The sequence below is a fragment of the Colobus angolensis genome, unplaced genomic scaffold (assembly GCF_000951035.1).
Source record: "Colobus angolensis palliatus isolate OR3802 unplaced genomic scaffold, Cang.pa_1.0 Scaffold9, whole genome shotgun sequence".
Classification (NCBI taxonomy): domain Eukaryota; kingdom Metazoa; phylum Chordata; class Mammalia; order Primates; family Cercopithecidae; genus Colobus; species Colobus angolensis.
This window is the reverse complement of record NW_012122931.1, coordinates 11386779-11398745: the sequence shown is the minus strand read 5'-3', so window position 1 is coordinate 11398745 and position 11967 is coordinate 11386779. Positions and strand designations below refer to the sequence as shown.

Here is an 11967-nt window from a genome sequence, read left to right as displayed (position 1 = left end):
AAAAAAAAAAAAAAAAAAAAGACGGTGAACAAGACCCCATTGGAACATCCACCCAGAGGACATTGTGGAGCAAGGTGTAGGATAAACAGTTGACAAGGTACTAAGATTAATCTCTGTGTTTCTCTTTTAAATGATTCTAAGATCATATAGGTTTGGGAAAGGCTCAAGGTTGACTATGTCTTTCTCTTGGAGATCAGAGCATGTTAGCATTAATACAGGCATTGAGAAATCTGGAACAGACTCAACTTTGTCTAATCTAACATTTCCCAAATTTTATTTGGCCATAGAATTCTTATTTAACTCTTGAAAAGAAATAAAATGGTGGACGTGCTAGGTAGGAAAAATGCAAGGGTACAACGAGAGCGTATAACACAGAGACCTGACCTGCTGAAGGAGGTAGTCAGGGAAGGCTTCCCTGAGGAGGAGGTGTGGTTTATATCAGGGCAAGTCACTTCATTACTTTGAACCTCCGTTTCCCCACCTGTAAAGTGGTCTCTTTCTTGCCTGTCCGTCACCTAGGTCAGTGATGAGTGTCCAATCTAGTCCTGGATGTCCTAAGCTGTATGGAGTTTCACAGACGATTTGGCCTGAACCTCTCATTTCAAAGGAGAGGAAATCAAGAATCAGAAAGGTGGAGTGACTCTCCCAAGAACCACAGCAAAGTGGTTATAGGCCTGGGACTGGAGCCAAGCGTTTCTGATTTCCAGTTCAGTGGCTATTACTTTCGGTTCTTTAAAGAAAACTTTAAAAGTTTACAAAATGCTAGAACTGCCATACCAACAGTTTAGAAAACTAGGAAAAACAGAAAAAAAAAAAAAAAAGCCTTACCCTTCTAAGAGCACAGGAATCCAATAATTAAAGTGTGTAATTTAGAGGTTAAGTAGTGGCTAACGGCATAGAACCAGTCTGTTGGAATTCACATCTCAATTCTGGCTGTGCAGTAAGAGGCACACAGTCTCTACTCCTGCAAATTGGCAATAATATTCACATCTACCTCATAGGGTCATTATAAGGACCAAATGAGTTAATGTGTAAAATGCTTAGGACTTTGCTTATAAAATGCCTGGTGCTGGCTGGGTGTGGTGTCTCCCGCCTGTAATCCCAGCACTTTGGGAGACAGAGGTGGGCAGATTGCTTGAGCCCAGGAGTTTGAGACCGGCATGGGCAACATAGTGATATTCCATCTCTACCAAAAAATATAAGAATTAGCCAGGAGTGATAGCATGTTCCCATAGTCCCAGCTACTCAGGAGGCTGAGGCAGGAGGTGGAGACTGCAGTGAGCTTTAATCGCACCACACTGTACTCCAGCCTGGGCAACAGAGTGAGACCCTGTGTCAAAAAAAGAAAAGAAAAGAGGCCAGGCACGGTGGCTCACGCCTGTAATCCCAGCACTTTGGGAGGCTAAGGCAGGTGGATCACTTGAGGTCAGGAGTTCGAGACCAGCCTGGCCAACATGGAGAAACCCCATCTCTGCTAAAAATACAAAAATTATCCAAGTGTGGTGGCACATGCTTGTAATCCCAGCTACTCAGGAGGCTGAGGCAGGAGAATCACTTGAGCTCGGGAGGCAGAGGTTGCAGTGAGGCAGATCGTGCCATCGAACTCTGGCCTGGGCAACAGAGCTAGACTCTGTCTGGGGAAAAAAAAAGAAAAAAGGCCGGGTGCGGTGGCTCATACCTGTAATCCCAGCACTTTGGGAGGCCAAGGTGGGCGGATCACAAGGTCAGGAGATGGAGACCATCCTGGCTAATACGGTGAAACCGTCTCTACTAAAAAATGTAGAAAATTAGCCGGGCATGGTGGCTCATGCCTGTATTCCCACCTACTTGGGAGGCTGAGGCAGGAGAATAGCTTGAACCTGGGAGGCAAAGGTTGCAGTGAGCTGAGGTCGTACCACTGTACTCTAGCCTGGGCGACAGAGCGAGACTTCATCTCAAAAAAAAAAAAAAAAAAGGATGGCTGGTACTTCGTGGAGAATAGTATTCATCATTATTATTTTCTTTATGAAGGGACAATACCAGAGGACATAAATTTTTTATCCTTTTTTTTCACCTAACAGCCATCACAAGACATTTCCCCTGTGGCATCGTGGAGTGGCTGTGTCATGACTCCCACTTGCCGCATCTGAGTGGACACTTTGGATGCAGCCATTAGTTTGATGTTATTAAAAATGCCATGATGGGCATGAAGCTTTCATCTTTTGGCTGATTTCCTTAGCATCCCAGGTGGGGATTTGCTGGGGGCAAAATGGGTTTCCCACTGGCCCTCCTGGCTTTCTTGATGAAAGAATTCTGGGGAAGGAGGTTTGTGAGGCAAAACACAGCTTGCATGGCCAGGTAGTGCCTAGGAAGGGGGCAAGAAGCAACATGTGCTGCTTCATCTACCCAGGACTTATTGGAGGTCTACTGTGCACCAGGCTGGGGCACCCCGGCCTGGTGTTAGTTGTGTCCTGATGATTCTCTGTGTGAACTTGGCCTTGTTGTCCCAGACACACAGTCCAGAGAACTTGAGGCATGTGAAAAGAGAGGCCTGTCAGTTTCAGAAGATGGGTGGGTGGGGCAGATCGCACCTTGTTGCTTGTGGCTGCCTAAGAATCCCAGCTGGTCAGAACCCTGAGAGCCATATGATGTGGTCTAACCCTCTTGTTGTACAAGTGAGGAAACTGAGGCAGGTCCAGAGGTGAGGGACAAACCCGAGGTCATGTGGCAATTCCAGGACTGGAAGCTGCTCTTTCCACTGCACCATAGTTGCTTCACTGTTTATTTATTCATTTGTTCACTCATTCATGGGCTTGCTACCTCCGTCAGGACCATGTGGCAGGGAGAGCATGGACTCTTTTAGGGCAAATGGTCCTAAGTCTCAGGTTGCCCTTTGTGTGACCTTTGGCAAGTGACTTCACCACTCTGACCCTCTCGGGTTTTTAAATCTATACAGTGAGGGCGGGCACGGTGGCTCACACCTATAATCCCAGAACTTTGGGAGGCCGAGGTGGGCGGATCACCTGAGGTCAGGAGTTTGAGACCAGCCTGGCTAACATGGTGAAACTCTGTCTCTACTTAAAATACAAAAAGTTAGCCAGGCATGGTGGCAGGTGCCTGTAATCCCAGCTACTTGGGAGGCTGAGGCAGGAGAATCGCTTGAACTCGGGAGGTGGAGATTGCAGTGAGCCGAGATCACACCACTGCACTCCAGCTTGGGGGCGACAGAGCAAGACTCCATCTCAAAAAAAAAAGAAAAAAGAAAAAACAAAATTAGTCAGGTGTGGTGGCGTGCACCTGTAATCCCAGCCACTCGGGAGACTGAGGCAGGAGAGAATCACTTGAACCTGGGAGGCAGAGGTTGAAATGAGCCGAGATGGCGCCACTGCACTCCAGCCTGGGTGACAGAGCAAGACTCTGTCTCAAACAATAATAATAATAATAATAGTAAATAAATCTATAAAATGGGAATAATAATAATCGAACCCACCTACTTAGCTTTTCATGGGAATAACCTGTGACAGTGCATGCTGGAGGGTGGCATGGGGCCTGGCACACAGTAAAAGGTACATACATGTCAGCCGCTCCTATGACTACATATGACTGGTTCTTAATCTCTGCCAGTGTCTGCCATGTGCCGGGGGAAATGAAGATAGCATAGACAGGGTCCCTGCCCCCATCAACCTCTCAGGAGTGGGCTTTTTGAAATACCTGGGAGAGAATTCTAGTGAAGCCCTGCCTTAACACGAAGAACAAACCCCACACAACCCCAGAGCAGACTGGCTTTTAATCAAGTTGTTGAATATTCATCCACCAGATTCCCAGCGCCTCAGCTCTGGAAAGCAGAGAAGGCAGTTGTGGACGATGGTGTCATTGTTTACAAGCTCACTGTTAGGGGCAACAGCCTGAGATATAGCAAACAGCGAGCAACTAACCGGGTCCAGCCCTGCCTGAGGTCTTGCAGCCCCGGATGGATGAGCAAATGAGCATTCAGCAAAGCACCCTCCACCCTCGACCCAGGCTCCCTGCTCCAGCTACTGCTCAGAGAGTCAGATGCACAGAGCACAGGCTGCTCACGGGTCACACACACACAGGCCAGGACAGAGGCAAAGTGGCGGCACAAAGGCTCCGGCCTTCTCCACCCCAATCTGCATGACTCTGGGGAAGTCACTTCCTCCCTCTGAGAGCCTCTGGGAGCTTTCCCCATCCATTTTCTTCATCAGCTATTCCTTAGGCCACCAGGACACAGTCTCTCCCCTACAGATTTCTGCTGGCCAGGAAAGGGAAGGATCCCCCGACCCCAGGGAGAGCATGTCGAAGGTGGTCTGAGGAGCACTGTACTTATTTGCCAGCCCCCAGAAGGGGTGATGGGCTTTCTTTGGGCAGAGAGCCAGGGAAAATGTGCCTTCTTCCCGGGAAGATCAGCGCTGAGGAGGGAGCTTGGTTTCTCCACTTCACAGGATCTGGATCTCCCACTTTACTCCAAGATTCTCGTGGATGTGCTTTTAATTGAGCCCAAATTGTGTTAGGCCACCAGAAACAGGGATTTGAGGCCGCAGGCCCCTGCAGCCAGGGTGGTCCCAAGGGGTGGGTGGGGCCAGGAGTCAGCCCTCCCTCTCCTACCAGAGACACTGGGAAGACAGGCAGATGCAGGACATCTGGAAATGCGCAACTGGACACCCCAGAATCTGCAGAGTGCCCTGAGGCCCTTTGTTTTATGGGGAGGCTTCTGGCGGGTGTTTTCCTCACGCAAAGGGAAGTGAAGGGGCCCTGCCTTTTGGGCCTTTTTCCTTGGAAGGTTCAACACCCCCCCCCACAGTGGCCTGGATTTCCTAAGCCCCTCCCAAAGTACTGCGTGGACCTCTGGGTACAGCGGGTCTCTGTGTTTGTGCTGTTAGATGGGTGGTTGTACTTGGGTACTGGCTGTGTAGATGAATTTCTTTTTTCTTTTTTTTTTTGAGATGGAGTCTTGCTCTGTGGCCCAGGCTGGAGTGCAGTGGCATAATCTTGGCTCACTGCATCCTCTGCCTCCCGGGTTCAAGCAGTTCTTCTGTCTCAGCCTCCCAAGTAGCTGAGATTACAGGAGCGCACCATCATGCCCAGCTAATTTTTTATATTTTTAGTAGAGATAGGCTTTCACCATGTTGGCCAGGCTGGTCTCGAACTCCTGATCTCAAGTGATCCACCTGCCTCAGACTCCCAAAGTGCTGGGATTACAGGCTTGAGCCACCATGCCGGACCTTAGATGAATTTCAGTGTGTCTTCCTAAATGCATATAGGCGTGTGTGCAAAGATATGGGAGTGGACGCGTGTGTGTCTGTGCCCAAGTAAAATGAAAGTAATCCCATGTTCTCTCACTGACATTCTTTTCACACCGAGCTCAGCCCCAGCTCCAAGCCCTGCTGCACATCCCTCATAAGCCGATAGGGGATGCAGCAGGTCAGGAGAGAGACTCTGTGGGTTTCAACTTCCCTGGCCTGGCTTTAATTTGGCTGCTGTTCCCACGCTACCTGCCTCCACCCTGAGACCTGAGACCCAGTGGCCCAGGGTACCTGGTGGCTTCTCCAACCGATGATGGGGAATAGGTTCTGTGTCTTTCACTTCCTCTTAGTAACTCATTATTATTGCCTGATTCTCATGTGTTCTTTATCCCATTCCCAGACTTACTGACCACGAAACATTTAAAACATTTTACCAACAAGAACTTGTGGGGTTTATTGTCTGCTGAAAGGCAACTGCCACAAAAGGAAAAAGAAAAAAAAAAAAAGGAATGTCTCAAACAACCATTAGGAAAAAAGGATCAAGATTTGTCTGGTGTGTGTGTTTGGTGTGTCTGATAGAAATGCAACTTGAGGCACACATTTAATTTTAAGTTTTAAATGTTCTAGTAGCCTCCTTGAAGAAATGAAGAGAGACAAGTAAAATTAATTTTAATAATGTATTTTGTTTAACTCAGTATAGCCAAACTATTATCATTTCGACGTGTAATGAATATAAAAATTATTGAGATATTCTACCTGCTTTTTTTTTCCGTATTGGGCCTCCAGATAAGTTGTGTGTTTTCACCTGCAGACTGGTTGAATTTGGTCTAATGCCATTTTAAGTGCTCAGCCACCATACGTGACTCGTGCTGTGACATTCAGGAGTAAAGCTCAGCTCTGGAACCTCCTATCAGAAAGAGAAGCCCAGCCCATTAGATAAAGTGAAATTTTTGTTTTGTTTTATGAAGAGTAAAATATCGGTCGGGTGCAGTGGCTTACACTTGTAATCCCAACCCTTTAGGAGGCTGAGGCAGGAGGATCACTTGAAACCTGGAGTTTGAGACCAGCCTGGGCAACGTTGCAAGACCCTGTCTCTACAAAAAATAAATTAAAAAGTTAGCGGAGCCGGTGATGCTCACCTATATAGCCCCAGCTACCCAGGAGGCTGAAGCGGGAGGATCGTTTGAGCCCCGGAGTTTGAAGCTGCAGTGAGCTGAGACTGTGCCACTGCACTTCAATATGGGGGACAGAGCCAGACCCTGTCTCCAAACAGAAACAAAAACAAAAAAACCCAAAAAGCAAAATATCGCCAACCTGACTTTTTGGATCCTCTTCGCAAAACGCAGATTAGTGTCCCCAGAGGCAGCAGAGCTCTGAGTGAAGCAGTCGGGGGTATGCTCTGCCTGCCTTCTGCTCAATTGTCCTTCCCTATCGTCCCCTGCAGGTCTGGTTCCAGAACGCCCGAGCCAAGTTCAGGCGCAACCTCTTACGGCAGGAAAACACGGGCGTGGACAAGTCGACAGACACGGCGCTGCAGACAGGGACGCCATCAGGCCCGGCCTCGGAGCTCTCCAACGCCTCCCTCAGCCCCTCCAGCACGCCCACCACCCTGACAGACTTGACTAGCCCCACCCTGCCAACTGTGACGTCCGTCTTAACTTCTGTGCCTGGCAACCTGGAGGGCCATGAGCCTCACAGCCCCTCACAAACGACTCTTACCAACCTTTTCTAATGACTCGCGCCCTCCCACCCCACAATTTCTTTAAAAAAGAAATTATCTTTAGTTGAATTCCAAGTGTATTTTAAAATAGAGGCTTTGAGCAACTAACTAACCACATTTTAGGATCTCGCCTGGAAACAGAGGAAAAAAAAAAACAAGTGTGCACCCGGCTAATGCAGCGGTGTGGACCGAGGAACAACTTGGAAGATCTACCTGCAACACAACATTTGTGTCACTGTACAGTTTTGTGGACTGAGCGAGGAAAAACAACAAATAATTTAAGTTGGCTAGAGCTTCTGTATTTTCAAAGACTGCCACGTGCCTTAGGAATACTGTTTTATCTCCATACTTTGGATGACTTGTTCATTTTTCTCTCCCTCTTTTTCTCTGTATATTTATGACCAGAGCAAAAATGTAAAAAACAAAAAGCAACAAAAAAAAGTTTGTTACTTTGAATAGTCCTAAAAAGAAAAAAAGAAAAAAAAAAAAGGAAAAATCAAACCCCCTCCAACGGTCGCTTTGTTGTTTTAGAATTTTAAGGTGGAAGTCTGTTCGAATATCAGAATTTGTAAAATCTAACCAGTAATAAAACCACTTATCGAAACTACTTGGTCCTGCTGCCATTTGGTTGGGTGTGAAATTCACAGGACCTAAGAGTGTTACTGAAGCCCAGAGATAAATTCTAGGTCTTCACGTATTCATCAGATATTCCTGGGGCTCCTGTCTTATGCCAGGCTTTGGACAGATTACAGAGATGCAGAGACGAAGATCCAGTTCCTGCTCTCAAGGAATCAGTGGTGACACAGGACAGACAAAAGAGAGCTTAACAGGGTGTGATATGTCCTCAAGTGGAAGATATGCAAAGTCTCATTCATTCATTCATTCATTCTTTCTTTCAAATATTTAATGAGCACACCCTGCCAGATGCTCGTGATGCAGAGGTCAGAGGCTCTTTCCTGCTCCTGGCTGGGCTGGAAGGCATGTCAGGCCATGAGGCAGGCCTCCTGAAAAACCTACAGCTTTTCCCTATGAGTAGTGAACGCAGTTACCAAAGGGCAGCTTAAGCTCCAGTTTTCCTAATGACACAAAATTTGAAAATCGCCAGAGAGGGCAAAAGCAAATGAATTCTGTTCCTTTCCTAAAGTTTCAGGGAACCTCAGAAACCCAGAGAAAAGACACACCCAGAGAGGAGGGAGGGTTGGAGCCAGGCAGAATGAGGTTGGAATTCCTACTATTGAGCCGGGTGAGCTGGAGGAAGTCATTGCATTTCTTTGGGCGTCAGTTTCCTCAGCTATGAGATGAAGGAATGACCCTTGCGCGGCAGTTGTAGTGGGGGCAAAGGTAAGATGTGTTGAAGGGCCCAGCAGAAGGCCTGACATAGAGTAGGGCTCGATGCATTGTGGTAAATGACAGATAGGTGATGTGAGGACTCTGCAGGTGGAGAGCAGAAATGTGTGTATCCAGGCATCCTCTGGCATTGCTGAATGCACCAAGCAGGTGTGGTGTCTGTCCCCCAGACATCTGACACCCCTCATTTCTCACTGTGAGCCCTGCTTCGGAGTACTCTGCTACCAGCTTCATTGGATGTCAGCAGTTACCCACCCAAATGTCCCTGCAATGACTCCACCAACTTGATCATCCAGATGGAAAATCATGGCCACTGTCAGGAGGAAACAGCCAGGCAAGAGTGGCAGAGGCACCATCCAGTCCAGGACTGGAGTCTCTCTCTCCTCCTCCCTCTGCCATCATTGTTGGGACAGGGTGGAGGGAGGGAGTGGGGCAGGAATGGGCTGAGTGTGCTTCAAGCCCAGACTGACTCACTTTCTGAAATGTTTTTTAAAAACCCCAAGCGCATTGCGTGTGCACACACACACACACACATACCCACAAACAAAAAAAACCCTATTGTTGTTGTTATAATGTCTGGCAAACAGTAGGAGCCCAATAAAATTTTTGTAAACTTTTATATTGCATATAGTGTACACACATTTGTAATGAACAGCCTGATTAATGTCTTTCAAACGAACACACCCATTTAACTACCACCCAAATCAAGGTGTAGTATACTTTCAGCACCCAGAAGTCTCCCTTAGGGCCCCTTCCTTCAATCTCTCCCAAGATGCTCCTATTTTAAAAAATCTGTTTTTGATCAATACATTTTTCGCTGAATGAATTCAGGAGACTTAGCAAGATTAGCCAACTTACAGCTAGTGGTGGAAGAGCCAAGATTTGAGCCAGGTCTGTGCCCTCAGATCAAAGGCTCTTACCCTCAAGCAGACACATGTTCATAGTCACTCATCCAAGCAAGGGGGTTAAGAACCTCAACTTTTCTACCTGCCAAATGGGGTCATGGAATCTGTCTCCCACTGATGACTCTGCGAGGGAATGCAAGCAGAGGGCCTGGACTGCAGACAGACAGACACCATGACGCCAGTTACCCCCAGCAACTCATACGGGTGCCCACAGACACACACGCATGCATGCACATTCTTGAGGCATTCATGGATGGATAGACCTACAGGCTAAGGTCCTCACACAAAGCCACACACACACAGATGCTTGCAGACAGACATAAACAGGCCCAGACGCTCACCAATCTACCTAGACAGACACCCAGACCACCCCACACAGGGAGCCCCGCTCATAAACCTGGGTGTACACACATGCAGATACTCACAGGCACCCAGACGCCCCCGCGTAGCCCGCTGTGCCCCTTGCTCAGGCCCCAACAAAGCTGAGTCTGATTCCTATCTTGTCAGTCAGCACTGGCACCCAGTTGGAGAGGGCCCTGGAATGATGCCCGGGGGTCTCCCACCCCTGCATAAGAGCACGTTGAGAAGCCAGGGCTGCTGTTGGGCCAGGGGTGGGGATGCCTTGGAGGGGGCATTACTCTCCCCAGGCTCAGAGACAGACTTGGGAAGATAGGAACAGAGACAGGGACAGAGACAGAAAGGGACAGTGACAGAGATACAAAGGCAGAGAGAGAGAGACATAGGCAGAGAGAGAGGCAGAAAGGCAATAGAGAGGGAGAGAGAGGAAGGGAATAAAACAGCAACACAGACAGTGATGAGGCAGAGACCCACAGGGATGGAGACAGAGACGAAGAGAGTGTCAGAGACACTGGAGACATGGTGAGACACAGAGAGAAAGATTGAGATTAAGAAGGAAGACTTGGTAAAGGGAGACACTGGGACAGACTCAGAGGCTGAGAGAAACCAAGACTGAGAGACAGCAGGAGAAACAGAGATGGCTCCTGTGGGACTGGGAAGGAGAGATGCTGAGGGAGAGGGAGAGGTGAGCTCAAAAGCCAGACAGAGGCGGAGCGCGGCGGCTCACGCCTGTAATTGCAGCGCTGGGAGGCCGAGGTAGGCGGATCGTGAGGTCAAGAGATAGAGACCATCCTGGCCAACATGGTGATATCCCATCTCTACTAAAAGTACAAAAATTAGCTAGGCATGGTGACAAGTGCCTGTAGTCTCAGCTACTTGGGAGGCTGAGGCAGGAGAATCATTTGAACCCGGGAGGCAGAGGTTGCAGTGAGCCGAGACCATGCCACTGCACTCCAGCCTGGTGACACAGCGAGACTAGGTCTCAAAAAAAAAAAAAAAAAAAAAGCCCAGACAGATAAATCAGCGGCGACTCAGACTGAGTGACAGCAGGTAAGGGGAGGCAGGTGCTGAGGCTGGTAGGCCAGCTCTGTCCACCATAATGAGAGGGAGAGAGACAGTACCATCACCACAGCCACCTGCAGCTCTGGGGACCTATCCAAACCTCCCCATAAACTGACTGCAGTGGGGATCGGGGGCCACCCAACCCTCTATAAATATGGAGAAACACCTTGTTCTTGAGCCCCACACCCAGGCCTGGCATTAGGCAGTCTTCAGGGGCTGGGGTCTCCACCCTAGCCCTACCCCACCCTGCCAGGTCTGCCTTCCTCCAGGGTAGGCAGGTCTGGAGCAGAGGGAAGAGAGCTTCGCACTCTTCTCTGCTCTGAAAGAGTTTTGGCAAGGTACTCAGCCACTCTGAATCTCAGTCTCGTCATCTGTAAAATGGGACCAATGGTGTTCACTTGCAGGGTGCTGTGGGGACTCAGTGAAAGCCTGTGTACCTGCTTTATTCATGGTGTGACTAACTCCCAGGGGGGCCACAGTGATGGTGTGAGGAATTGTCTCAAAGTTGAAAGAGACTCAAAGGAAGAGATGGGTTGGGTTGGGCTCTTGAATGAACAGAAGGTGATCAGATGGAGAAGTGAGCAAGGGACGATTCCTGGCTGAGAAGCAGGCCAGATCACAGGCAAGAGGATGTGCTGCAGGCTCAGGAGTGGAGGGCAGCTTCCCAGCTGGGGAGGCCCTGGAGAGGCTGGTGAAGCTCAGCTCGAGGGGGACCTTATCTAAGGCTGGGGGATGTGATGAGGCCAGGGGCCTGGTGGTCCAGCAGGACTCCCCTGCTCTTTCTTGGGTGACAGAACCCCTCTCCTCCTCGTACTTATGCTGGAGTCCCACGTGGCAACACTGGCTTCCTGGAGGGCAGTGTTTGCTGCTGTGGACTGCATGACCTGCTGGCATGGATGGACAACTCCAGGCTACACCTGCCAGTCGCTGCCCCAGGGAGGGCCACTGTGGGCTCTTTGGCTCATGGAGACTCTGTGTGGTGTGACCTCGGCTCACTGCAACCTCTGCCTCCCGGGTTCAAGCAATTGTCCTGTCTCAGCCTCCCCGGTAGCTGGGATTACAGGCATGCACCACCACACCTGGCTGATTTCTGTATTTTTAGTAGAGATGGAGTTTCACCATTTTGGCTGGGCTGGTCTCGAACTCCTGACCTCAAGTGATCTGCCTGCCTCGGCCTCCCAAAATGTTGGGATCACAGGCGTGAGCTACTGTGCCCGGCCTGCCAGCAGACCCTTTATACCTTCCTTTTTACCCTTTGTCCCTCCCTCTCTCCTCAACCCAGTGCCGGGCACCCGAGACTGGTGATGTGCAGATGATTTGGCCAACAGCCCTTCCC

At 49.3% G+C, this 11967-nt stretch overlaps 1 protein-coding gene across 3 annotated transcripts in view; it reads left to right on the top strand.

The window, feature by feature from the left end:
• The window catches only part of LHX2 (LIM homeobox 2), a 21715-nt gene extending 14154 nt beyond the window's left edge, over nucleotides 1-7561 (top strand). For all 3 annotated transcript variants that reach the window (XM_011931403.1, XM_011931404.1, XM_011931406.1), the window contains exon 5: nucleotides 6685-7561. In XM_011931403.1, coding sequence (XP_011786793.1) covers nucleotides 6685-6972 — 288 coding nt within the window. In that variant the 3' untranslated portion in view covers nucleotides 6973-7561. The remainder of the gene's footprint in view (nucleotides 1-6684) is intronic.
• The last annotated feature ends 4406 nt before the right edge of the window (nucleotides 7562-11967 follow it).